The sequence below is a fragment of the Urocitellus parryii genome, chromosome 5 (genome assembly GCF_045843805.1).
Source record: "Urocitellus parryii isolate mUroPar1 chromosome 5, mUroPar1.hap1, whole genome shotgun sequence".
NCBI lineage: Eukaryota > Metazoa > Chordata > Mammalia > Rodentia > Sciuridae > Urocitellus > Urocitellus parryii.
The window spans coordinates 46941362-46953879 of record NC_135535.1 but is presented as its reverse complement, the minus strand read 5'-3'; the positions used below and the strand labels follow the sequence as shown (position 1 = coordinate 46953879).

The window sequence follows — 12518 nt, the reverse complement described above, 5'->3', positions numbered from 1 at the left end:
CAGATATCAGTTCTAGAGATTGAGCCTTTGAATTTTAGAGAGACATGAACTGCATTTCAGATAACAGCAAGTCAAATATACCCTTGCATCTGACTGTACAACTCCCTACGAAGTCTCATTGAAATTTAAGTGGAATATAATAAGCAGGGACTGTCCTCTAGGCTTACAGAATCCTTTACCAAAGTCCTCAAGTTTTGCTTCTTGGTTTGAAGGAGAAAAAACAAACAACAACAAAACAAGCTTCCGTGGAACTTCTTAAATCTCTTCAAAGAAGCCTTCATTAAAAAAATGAAATGTCACCCCAGTCCAGATTCTAAATGTGAATTTCCTCCATCCCCTTCCTGCTCACAGTACTCTGATAGAACAAAGAGATTTCTAGTCCATGGTTGGACGATTGGAGACTTATCCTGACCCCACCAGTCCAGGGCTTTAGCCCAGAGATATTCTATGTCTCTGTTATCTGTGAAGAGAGAGAGAATGTTCATATTCATTTTACCCATGTTAAGGGAATTTTCTAAGATCATATATGTGCAGCATTTTTTTAGCCATATAATGCTAAGCAAACAATATTATTAATTTTACTTGTGCAAAATGCTCCATGCTATGTAATTCATTTATTAAATTATTTCATTTTAATAAATGAATTCTATGTACATTTATGAAATATATATTCCCAGAAATCTCATCTGTCCCACTTGCCATGTTTTACAGAGATGAGAGAGATGATGGTAATGTTGACGATGGTGCTCATGGTGATGTGAGCCTCATCTTCACCTCTCCCTTAGTTTTTCCCAATTAAAAAAATTAATTTGTTCTAATTAGTTATATTTTTAAAATTTTTAATTTGTTCTATGTTTTTCCAACTTTTAATAAGAGGTGGATTCTTCTAAATTCTCTGAGAGAAGGATTGTCTTAGACCATTTGTGCTATAGCAAAATACCATGGGTTAGTAGAATAGAAATTTGTCACAACTCTAGGGACTAGGATCCAGCTACTGGCAGTATGGGTGTCTGGTGATAGTCTGATTCTGCTGCCAGGGAGGTGCCTTCAATGCTGTGTCCTCATGTGGTAGAATGGATGGAAGAGCAAAATGGGCCTGAGCTACTTCCCATCAGCTCTGTTTAAAGCTACTAATCCATTCACAAGGCCAGGACCTCATGACCTAATTACATCCCCAGAGTGCCTTGCTTCTTAATTCCACCACAATGGCGATTCGCTTTCAACATGAATTCAAACCAGAGTATTGACCTTGGTTGATGTGATTATGTGCAGAGGACTGAAGGCATTTTCTCCTCCTCTAAGGGTGCCGGCCCACTAGAGCTGGCTTGTGGATGAGCTGCTGTACAACATGGTGGCCAAGCATGTAGATCAATACTGTAATTGGGAACAGAGTCTAGGTTGCTACCTTGCCCTGACTATGTGCTCACTCAGGGCAACAAAAGTTGCTTTGTGGAGAATGAGCAGACATGCGTGTGGGATGCAGAAGGGAAGATCTCTGGTGTTCACTCAGGCACACATCCAAGACATGGGGAAGACGACACAGATGTGACTGAGACTCTGATGGCTGAAGCTCTGGGAAGATGAGGGTGGCCTGAGTGTTCAGCAGCTTAACTTGCTCAGTGCCCTTGTGTCTCCTGACGTGACTGCAGATTGGAGAAGGAAATGAACCTCTGACAGCGGAAACGGAGTGGAATCAGGTTGAAAACTCAAGCCAGAAATCAAAGGGATGTGAAGAATATTCATGTCAATGCAAAACAAAACAAAAAACCATGAGGAAGTTGAGAGCTGAATTGCATCAGTCAAATTCTGTGGTGGAAGAAATTGTGGCATGATATTTAAAAATAAAATCTAAAAAAAGAAATCCGTTAAGACGAAAGGCTCAGAGGTTGTTTTGTTTTTCTCCCGTGCATACCAGCCAGTGTACTAGTTGAGGACAAAATTGGACATGTGAAAAGCTTAAGAGAGTCAAGCATGCAAAATCTCCCCCTGGGCCACAAGCCAAGTGCAGAAGCTCCTCACCTTGGTGAGCTGGTGTCCCCACACTGCTCCTGCTCCAGGCTGGGCCAGGCTGAGACCCTGGCCAGCTCATGGAGCCCGAGACCACCTTCCCTGAACACATGGGAGTCCTGTGGCCTGAAAGGTCTCTGTAGTGCAGTCCTTGAGTTTATGACAAAGAGACTTTGGATATGACACAGCCCGATGATGGCAGCCAATTCTTTTGTGGTCAGAACTTTCCAAAGCTGCTGTGGGCAAGATCACATCAAATACCCAATTCCAAGCTCCTTGCTCAACACACACTGGTGCATTACATGCTCACCTGTGTAGGGCTCCTGTGCCGAGAAGGTACAGTTCTTGCCCCAAGGGTTTTTCCTAGGTCAACTGGACACAAGGGGAACAGGCAATCCGAGCTGTCAATATTTGGCTTTGGGAAGTTCATAAACCAGCATTAGCAATCCGAAGAGATATTCTTTGAAGAACAATGTTATAAGGTGTTCAGTTCTCCGAGTTAACCCTCAACATTTTCTTTGGCTAAAAATTCATTTAAGACAGCATGGTAAAGTACTAGAGAACCCAATTGCCATGACTATGATTCTTAGCAATGTCTTTGGGGGAAATATGGTCAAGGACCCATGTTAAAAATCAAGAGCCATTTTCCTTCTCTGTGGTGTGGACAGGCTGAGCAAGGGCACAGCCTCTTTGGCTTTCCATCTGCAAGAAAGGAGCCCACCCTGCCTGCATGTTATTCTCTGTGGGGGTTCATGCAGGCTGTGCAGGATCCAGGAGATAATGAGAAGAGAGCACAGGACTGCCAGGGGCTCTTGGGTAGGTAGTGCCAGGCCAGTCCTAGATGGCTCCTGATTGACCCCCTTTCTTAAATTCTCCCTCTCTCTCTCTCTCTCTCTCTCTCTCTCTCTCTCTTTTTTTTTTTTGATACCAGGGATTGAATTCAGGGTCAGTTAACCCCTGAGCCACATCCCCAGCCCTATTTTGTATTTGATTTAGAGAGAGGGTCTCTCTGAGTTGCTTAGCACCTTGCTTTTGCTGAGGCTGGCCTTGAATTCTCCATCTTCCTGTCTCAGCCTCCCAAGCCGCTGGGATTACAGGCCTGTGCCACCGCACCTGGCTCCTTTCTTCAATTCTGTCAGTAATTGGTCTCCCATGTCACTACCTCTCTTCTTCTTTTTTTTTTTTTTTTTTTCTTTTCCTCCATTGAAGATTTTTTTCAGACTCTTCGTTAGGTACTGTACAGGCCCTGAAATGAGTAAGACACAGCCCTAACCCCAAGGAAGAGAACATTTATTAAAATCTAAGCTCCAAATAAGAAGTACTCATTGACTCTCCAGTACTGAGGATAGTATCAGCACATAGTAGCTACTTAATAAATATTTGTTCAATGAGTAAAGGAGCTCACAGGGACACATGTGCAGACCATCATGTAAAATTGTGATTACCCTATTTTACCTGACCTGGAAGGCCCTCCCTGCTCTGGCCTCCACCTTTATGATCACATTCTGAATGACACACTCGGCCTTGTGCAGACATCTTTCAGGGGATTTGCTACCTTGGGCCTTGGTTCCTGGTGTTCTCTCTGCCTAGCATTCCCATCTCGGGTTCATTCCTTCCACCCCACCCCCCTCTACATCTTTTCCCAACTCTTAAAATCATTAAGGTATCTGGCAACTATGAGTTGAGCACCCACAACATGCAAGGAATTGTGCCAGAAATTGGTCACACAGTGATGCACAGAAAACCATGGTCTCAAGTGTGTCTTCATTCATTAGAAGTGTGTCTCCGACAGGGAAACAGAGGACAGAGTGGACGTAACTAGTTGTCTGGTGACAACTGTGACTGGTGCCATGAAAACCAGCAGGACAATGAACACATCAGAGCATAGGGACCCTTCCTAGTCTTGAAGGCCAAGAAATCTTCTGAGGAAGGGGTATGGGGGGAGATACTGGGGGTGTAAGATGTTGGGCTTTTAAGGCAGGGACAATGGCACAAACGAAGGTCCTCAAGGGAAATCAGAACATATTTGAGGAGCCATATTAAGTCAAGGTCTTGTTTGGACTTGACCATCTCTAGGAAGCCTCTCGTTCTGATTTCCTAAAAATATTCTGGGAACCTTGGAGCATCTCTGATTTACGGAACATAATTCCATCATTGCCTGCATTTCTCCTATTGTAATATCATCCTGTGATATGCTTATCTTCCTGTCGAAGCCACAGACTTTTAAAAGACAATCATTTTTTTTTAAAGTCCCAACACTTAATAAGTCCTAATATGTCCAAGGTGACTGGTTAATGTTGGTTGAATCAAACAAATAATAGATGAATTGAATTTACCTCTTGATAACAGTCATTATGAAAACAGTGGTTTGCTCAAAATTATACTCCTGGATAAGTATCTGAGGTAAAACTAGTCCATTTAGCCAAGTAGTCTCTAGCCACTGTCTTCACAACCAGCTAAACTTGTGAAGGTCTAGGAGTCTTAAGTGATGGTAAGAGGAGCTGTCCTGCCACCTCATGGAGTGGTCAAGGGAGAAGTTGACAGTCATGGCAGGGTTCTTAAAACAGCAACTATAGGGGAGTTGAGGTTGTGGCTCAGTGGTAGAGCACTCATCTAGCATGTGCAAGGTGCGGGGTTTGATCCTCAGCACCACATAAAAATAAATAATAAAATAAAAGTATTGTGTCCAACTACAACTAAAAAAAAAATTATAAAAAACCCAGCAACTACAAAAAGCATTTTTGATTCTTCTATCACATGGATGGATGCCCCAGGCAGTATATTTTAATTGCCAGAACAACTCTGGTTTCAAAAGGAAATTTGGGGGACAAAGGGCTGCCAATTTTTTATTTGCCAGATAAGGGCAGATAATGTTCCTGCTATTTTCATCAATTCATTAAAAAATAATTTAAAAAAAACCTCAAAGGAGAATCCTTTTATTCAAACACATTTAACTTTGGGGAAAGTTTATTCTATTTTATTGATTTGTTATCATTTTTTCTGAGGTCAAGTGATATTTTTTTGAGTACTTCACAGTGACAGTTGAGAATACCTTTAGACATAAGAACTCGTGTCTCAGAGAATGATGCCATCATTCCCCAGATCTCAGAGGGATGGGGAGCTCTGGGTCCACAAGGACTACTGGTTGGTTAAACCAGGTTTTCAAACCACTTGGAGAATTTTTCTCCAGCAAAATGTTCAAAAGCAATTCAATGATATAGGAGGGGAGGCTTCCTAGAGATGGTGAAGTCCAAACAAGACCTTGACTTATTATGGTTTCTCAAATATGTTCTGATTTCCCTTGAGGACCTTCGTTTGTGCCATTGTCCCTGCCTTAAAAGCCCAACATCTTACTCCCCCAGTATCTCCCCCCATACCCCTTCCTCAGAATATTTCTTGGCCTTCAGGACTAGGAAGGGTCTTACGCTCTGATGTGTTCATTGTCCTGCTGGTTTTCATGGCACCAGTCACAGTTGTCACCAGACAACTAGTTACGTCCACTCTGTCCTTTGTTTCCCTGTCGGAGACACACTTCTAATGAATGAAGACACACTTGAGACCATGGTTTTCTGTGCATCACTGTGTGACCAATTTCTGGCACAACTCCTTGCATGTTGTGGGTGCTCAACTCATAGTTGCCACATACCTTAAAAATTTTAAGAGTTAAGAAAAGATATAGAGGGGGTGGGGTGGAAGGAATGAACCTGAGATGAGAATGCTGTCTATACCTAAAGGTTAGTACTGGAACTAAGAACTGCATTTTCAATTTGTAAATACAAGTTTTGCTATGAACCTGTGCACTCATTTGAAAATGATTCCTTGTGATTGTGAATAACCATTTGTTTTTCTCTAAGTAAGGAAGCTCTTCTCAGAGAGGATTCCCTACTCAGAGGAGAGAAGTAAGGCAAGAGCAGTAATGATGGAGCATTTGCCCTGTAATTTAGGCTCAAAAACTCTGGATTCATTTATTAGTCGTTAGATGGAAGTCACTGATAAAAACTGTAAAAATTTGGATTCTCTGAGAAATCCAGAAATTCCGCTTAAACTCATTTGGAAGAGAAGAACAGTGCCATTGTCAATATTCCATAATTTCTCTGGGTCACTCTGGGCATTGATTTGAATAGCAAATATCTAAACGGGTGAAATCTGCTCTTCTTTAATTAAATTAGGTTGACACAAATGAACAGCTGAGAAGAATAGCACAAATGAGGATTGTTGAATACGATTACAAACCTGAATTTGCATCTGCGATGGGAATAAACACCGCCCATCAAACAGGTACACACACAAATTCCCATTTTAATTGTGGATTGTCAGCTATTAAATTTTTAATTCTCTCTTTATTTGAGGTTGTGTGCTATTGCATTTGACAACACCCTGATGATGTAACTCACCTTCTGTGAAACCCATAGTCACTAGCACAGGAAAGGTTAAAGGATTTCTGTGTCATCTTTACAAAACACCCTCACTTTTGCAACCCAAGGTTCTGGTGGAGTATTTTGAATATGTTGTTTCTTTTCCCTGGAGTCCTCTTGCTCATGAGATGAGGGTTTAGGGGCAGATAGCAGCTCACCCTGTGGGAGGCATAGCATGGGGCAGTCTTGGGATGGATAGAGGAGGTGGAGTGGGTCTAGGTAAGAGAAAGAGTGAGAAGTGATGTGTGTTCTCCACCCAGGAATCTTAAAGAGGAAAGGAACATTTAGGAGCAAAGACCTATAAGAAAAAGGAAATCAAGCCGATGCCCCACACTGCCTTGTATGTACAGAGATTTTAAGGTGTTTAGTCAATATTTAGTCCTATATTTGGCAGAGTTTAAAAAAAAAAAGTAGAGAAAATGACATTCCTACTTTAAATCCTATGGTGGTTCTTGGCTCAGACTTTCTTTGCCTCAAATGTATTGTAGATCAAAGTGAAAACTGAGAAGGGATAAGAATCTATTTCCAAAGATGCCCCATGGCCGTCAGTATTCTATTCTGATACAGACCTGGAGCTTTTTCTCCTGGAAGGTCTGCTGTGGATTAAAACTTTTGGAGTGTTTTGTACACAGGAATGATTGCCCAGGAGGTGCAAGAGATCCTGCCCAGAGCCGTAAGAGAGGTTGGTGATGTCACCTGTGAAAATGGAGAGAAACTGGAGAATTTCCTCATGGTGGATAAGGTAATCAGCCACTCAGTCTACATTGACTCTCTCTCACCCCGCAGATAAAAACCCCTTTTAACCAGGAAATAGGACATCGAAAAGAGTCCACTGAGCTGTGGAGTGAGTTGGTATCAGTTATCCCACAATGGCCATAGGCACCAACAAGAAGGGACATAAGGAGGTTTCTGCCGCAGGAGATGTCAAATGTCGGAGGCGAGGGGTGGCCTGGTGGGTCAGCTTGAACTGGTCTTTCCATCTTATCTTAAAAAAAATCATAACCTCGTTTTGGAGGTAATACATATGGATAGCTATACTTTATTAACATGTAATAATAAAAAGTAGAAGTCCCGTAAAGGAAAAGAAAAATGAATACGCCATAGTAAGGATTCCTCTTGAGCAAGTGTTGTCGAGGGGAAACCAGCACTGCCAAGTCCACTCAGCACGAATCCTCTTAAAACAAGGGCCAGACATCAAGATAAACACCAACATAAAGTTTTTGATTAGACTTCATTTTGAAAACAGGACTAGCCAGTCACGGTGGCTCACACCTGTAGTTCCAAGTACTCAGAAGCCCAGGAGTTCAAGGTGTGCCTGGGCAACATAGCAAGACCCTGTCTCAAAGAAACAAAGCAGAACTAAGACTTATGAAAATCTCTCTTAATGGAATACAACTTAAACCATAAGCACACAATATGCTCCTTCTCAGAATGACGAAAGATTGAATAGAGTGTTGAATTATTTTTAAGTAGTTTTTTGATGAAATTAGGCTGGACTTTCAGAGTACAGTCATAAAGTAGGTCATTTTTACAAAGATATTCATGGGACTTATTCCCTCCTCCCCCAACAAGGGCCTGTCTTAATTCCTTCAAATCATTCTCTTTTGAAGGAATGTCTTCATGCCTCTGGCTTAGCTCCCCTTCACTGGGTGACAGGTCTCAGTCTGCCAGTCCCTTGCTTGTGGCCACAGTGTGTGTGATTTGTGAGGTTCCCTGATACTATGCTGTTGATCCTGTGAAATCTGCATTTTTTTGCAAGGTTGGCAAATTCATTCTGCTGCCGGTTTGCTTTACACTGCCTTATTATACTTGATGCCCAGAGGAAAGACTGATTGTCATAGGGATTTTGTAGTAGAGGAGAGATGTTTGAGTGGAGATGAATTTATAATTGGTTATTTCATGGGGACATTACTTCCCAAACTTCAAAGTGCATAAGCATTAATAGGATTTTACTAAAATGCAGATTTTTTATTCAGGGAGATCCTGCCCATCTCACCAGCCTCCAGATGAGGCCTGTCCTGCAAGCCTTGCTGGTTAAAAGGCACACTGTGTCTTTTCATGTTGTGGGTGCTCAACTCATAGTTGCCACATACCTTAATAATAATAATTGCCATATCTAATGCCAGGAAAGTTTTGCCCTATATTTTCTTCTAAGAATTTTAGGTTTTACATTTGGGTCTTTGATCCTTTTGAAGTTAATTTTTGTACACGGCATTAGACGAGAGTTCACCTTTATCCTAATACATACAGGCATTCAGTTTTTCTGGTACTTTTTGTTGAAAAAATACTTAGAAGTATTTGTTTGATAAAGTCACCTTTCCCTCAGTAAATGATGTTGGCACCCTTGTCAAAATTATTCAACCATATGTATGTTTATTTCCAGCTTGTCTATTCTATTCCATTGGTTCACCATGTCTGTCTCTCTGCTGGTTTCACACTATTTTGATTACTGCTCCTTTGTTAATAAGTTTTGAAATTGAGAAGTGGCAATCCTCCAGCTTGGTTCTTCTTTTCAAGGTTTCTCTTCAGGATGTCTTGAGATTCCTTTTGAATTTTAGATTGGGTTTTTTCTCTTTCTGCAAAGAGCATCATTGGGATTCTCATAGGGATTGCCTTAACCTGCAGATCACTTTGGGTATTATTGACATTGTAACAATGTTAAGTCTTTCAATCCATAAACATGGTATATACTTCCATTTATTTATATCTTCCCTAATTTCTTTCAGCAATATTTGGCTGTTTTCAGTATAAATCTTCCACCACTTGGTTAAGTTAATTGATATTTTTTATGCTATTATAAATGGAATTGTTTTTTATAATTTCCTTTTCATAACGTTAATTGTAGAAAAGAAACTAATTTTTATTGGTTGACTTTGTTTATTGCAGTGTGGCTGAGAAACTTGTTTTTAAACAATATAATACTAAAGTTTTCCAATAATTTACTTTAAAAAAAAACATAGAAAATACTTAGAAGTATTTGTATACTTGCATTTTTATACATCCTCTGGGGTGAGTGCACAGGTGTCAGTCACAGGTGCAGTTTATCATCAGCCTGCCAAGGTGGAGTCTTGTGGGGTTACCTATCTTATAGCAGCTATGTTTCTTCTGAATGTGATCCTTCTCTAGAATGCTCAGGAAAGAAGTGTTCCTGAGCAGGAAAGTATAGGTAATATCATCTTCCCAGGGCCTTACGACTGTCATTATTCAGCAAAATAATTAGTTCTCCTCTCTGTCCTCCATAATCTTCCCATTCTCCAGTAGAGTTGAATGGGAACATTTGGAAACTATTAGCAACAGAAGTTCTCTGGGCCACCCTGCTTCTCCCAGGAGAGGTTACAACCCAAGTTCGTTCCTAGGAAGGGAAACCCAGAGCTCTGGGAAAGTAAAGGACAGCATTCCTGTTCCAGGCAACCAGGTTCATAGGTCATCTGAGGAGAAAACCATGCCAAGCCAGGATTCAGTATATAAATAGAATTTTACAAAAATGGAAAATTTGCAATTCTTTCCATAGAAGAATTTTGTAGTGATATTATCTGTGGGGTTGTCACTAAGGCCATCTTCATTGACAGAACCTGCAATACCAAAAGCAGGTGCACATTTTCCCACCTTGATGAGATAGGAGAAGCCCAGGATTGCTCTAGGACTCTCTTCTGAGGATAGACTTCATTTGCTAGTTAGTCCTCAACCCTGGAATCCTCTACAACATTGTAAGTGCTTCTAGAGCATCTCCTTTATTCTTTCTCATTAGGAATACAGGGAATTTGGCTCCTCTTCTACCATGATCTTTGTTAATTGTAAAATAAGCAAGATGCATGGAGACCCTCTTGATTTCCTGGCCTCCTACCCATTCATGTGGGCCATGTGGTGACTTTGATTGACACCTCCACGGCTGCTTGTTTTAAGGACTTTTGGGCTTCATTATGATGAAGTTAACTGGCACAGTTCAGATTCAGATAGTCTCTCCATCCTTCTCTCCATTTCTTTTTCACCACCTGATTCTTTTTTATAAAGAAATTTTCATTGAAGCTAAAGAGAAAACTAGAAATGCTTATGAAAATGTTGAAATGTTGTTCTTCATGATTGCTATATCAGTTTCATGAGTACTTTGCTACTTCAGGCTCTTTATAGACTAGCCATATAACTAACCAAAGTTGAAAATTAGTGATGTTTGTCATAGTTGGTATGAGCAGCTAGCTTACTTCTTCCCCTTCATAGGAGACATGACCTTGTAAGATAAACTTTTCTTACTGGGGTACTTTGCTGCTTATCATACATTTCAGTTGGCTGCTATGTGCCCCAGTGACGGCTCAGTGATAGGAGATGGAGTAAGAGAGTTCAGGGATTGATCCTGAGAGCAAGGAGACCCAGGAGATTAGCAATGGGGAATTTTCCTGTTTGCTTGTTCATTTATCATTTTACTAGAAAACTTTTCTGTGATTCTTTGGGAGCAAGTGGTTATATTTCCTAAGCTTTATTGTTAAGTGTGATCAGTATAAGAGCAATGTACTCCATACAGGTAAGAACTGCCTTAAAATAATTTACAACTAAGCTTATATAAAGATGAGGTGTAGCTTGAACAATTAGTCCTCAAATGATTTATGTTTCTTTTTCATATAAGATTGCATGTTATAAGCCATCCTATTATGACTTAGTGTGTGGCTACTTTTTACTTATTTATTCTGTTTTTTCCTTCAATCACAACCTACCAGGAAATTGTCTATTTGGATCATGTGATGATTAAGTAATAATTGGTTCCTGTCTTCATGTAGCTTCTAGTTAAACAGGGGGTGATGAGATAGGTACACATATTAAAAAAACTCTAAGTGACAATGTGAATACTGTGAGATGCATGAAGCATTCTTTCAATTCAGAGAAAGGAAGAGAACATCTGGACATAGGGATTCATGGAGGGAAAGGAATGGAAAGAGCTTAGACAAGCAGGAAGACACTGGGGACTGAATGTGTGACCAAGGGAGAACAGGTGACCTCTTGAGCTTCCTGTTTTCTCATCCACCACATCCAAATAGACACCAAGTCATATTGTCTTTCTTTGGTAATATCTCTTGTATCTCAGCTCCCATCTTTATTCTATCCATTTTTCTCCCAAACTATCATAATGACTTCCTAACTGACCCTGGCAGTTGCCAATAGACTTATCTTCCTTAAAAACCAAACCAATCAGGTTGCGGATGTGGCTCAGTGGTACAGCACTTGCCTAGCATGCATAAGACCCTGGATCAATCCCCAGTACCGCAAAAACAAAACAGGACAAACAAAACAAAACATCAAACCAACCAATACAAAACAAATGTCTGATCATGTAATCTTCCTTTACCAGTTTTGGCTCTTTATTTGCCAGAGACCATGAGAACCCTCTACAATCTGATTTGAGCCTTTTATTTCTGACTCAGTTTCTAACACTAACACCAAACTCTTCACCCTGCATACCTTCATGCGAAGCTACATTGAGCAACAGGCTTCTCACCTTTTGTCAAGTTGGAAGGGCACTTTCAGAACAAGGTGTGTGTGTGCACATGTTGGGTCCCTAACTCGGAAGCCTTTGCCACCTCTCACCAAACATTCCTCCAATCCTTTCCAAAGTCTAGTGTTTCCATCCCCCTGTAGGGCTTCTCTCCCTTCCAGAAGCTTCCGTTGCTTCCCTTACCTGCACCCACAGGGTATGTTGTTGGTGACCGCACCAGCCTTTTTCTCTGTGTCTCAGATCTGCTATTGAGTGTTTTCTGTCCTAATAACTCTTCCTTTGGACAAGCTCATCATTAGGATCTCCATGCACAGGCCTTCTCTGACCACCCATCTGAAATCATCTCTGCATCTCTCCGTTTAATTTTTTTCTATAAGGTACAGGGTACCCTAAATTAGAAAACGGTGCCCCTCTGGCTACAGACCACATCCGTCCTCTCTGCTGGGCCTTGGTGCTGTGAGCAAGCTGCAAACTTGTTCATAGAAGCTTGGAGAGTATTTGTTCCATACTGAAATGATCTGCTTATTCACCTACTTGTTCTTTGCTAATCTCCCCAAATAGCTGTGTGAGAAAAGAAATTTCGTCTATTTTTCAAAATTGTTTCTTCAGTACTT

The 12518-nt window shown here is 40.9% G+C and overlaps 1 protein-coding gene across 1 annotated transcript in view; it reads left to right on the top strand.

Annotated features, from left to right (window-relative positions):
* Myrfl (myelin regulatory factor like) overlaps positions 1–12518 on the top strand; it is a 115314-nt gene that overhangs the window by 70449 nt on the left and 32347 nt on the right. The window contains exons 12-13 of the mRNA XM_026386648.2: positions 6177–6285; positions 7055–7164. Of these exons, the coding sequence (XP_026242433.2) occupies positions 6177–6285; positions 7055–7164 (219 nt within the window). The remainder of the gene's footprint in view (positions 1–6176; positions 6286–7054; positions 7165–12518) is intronic.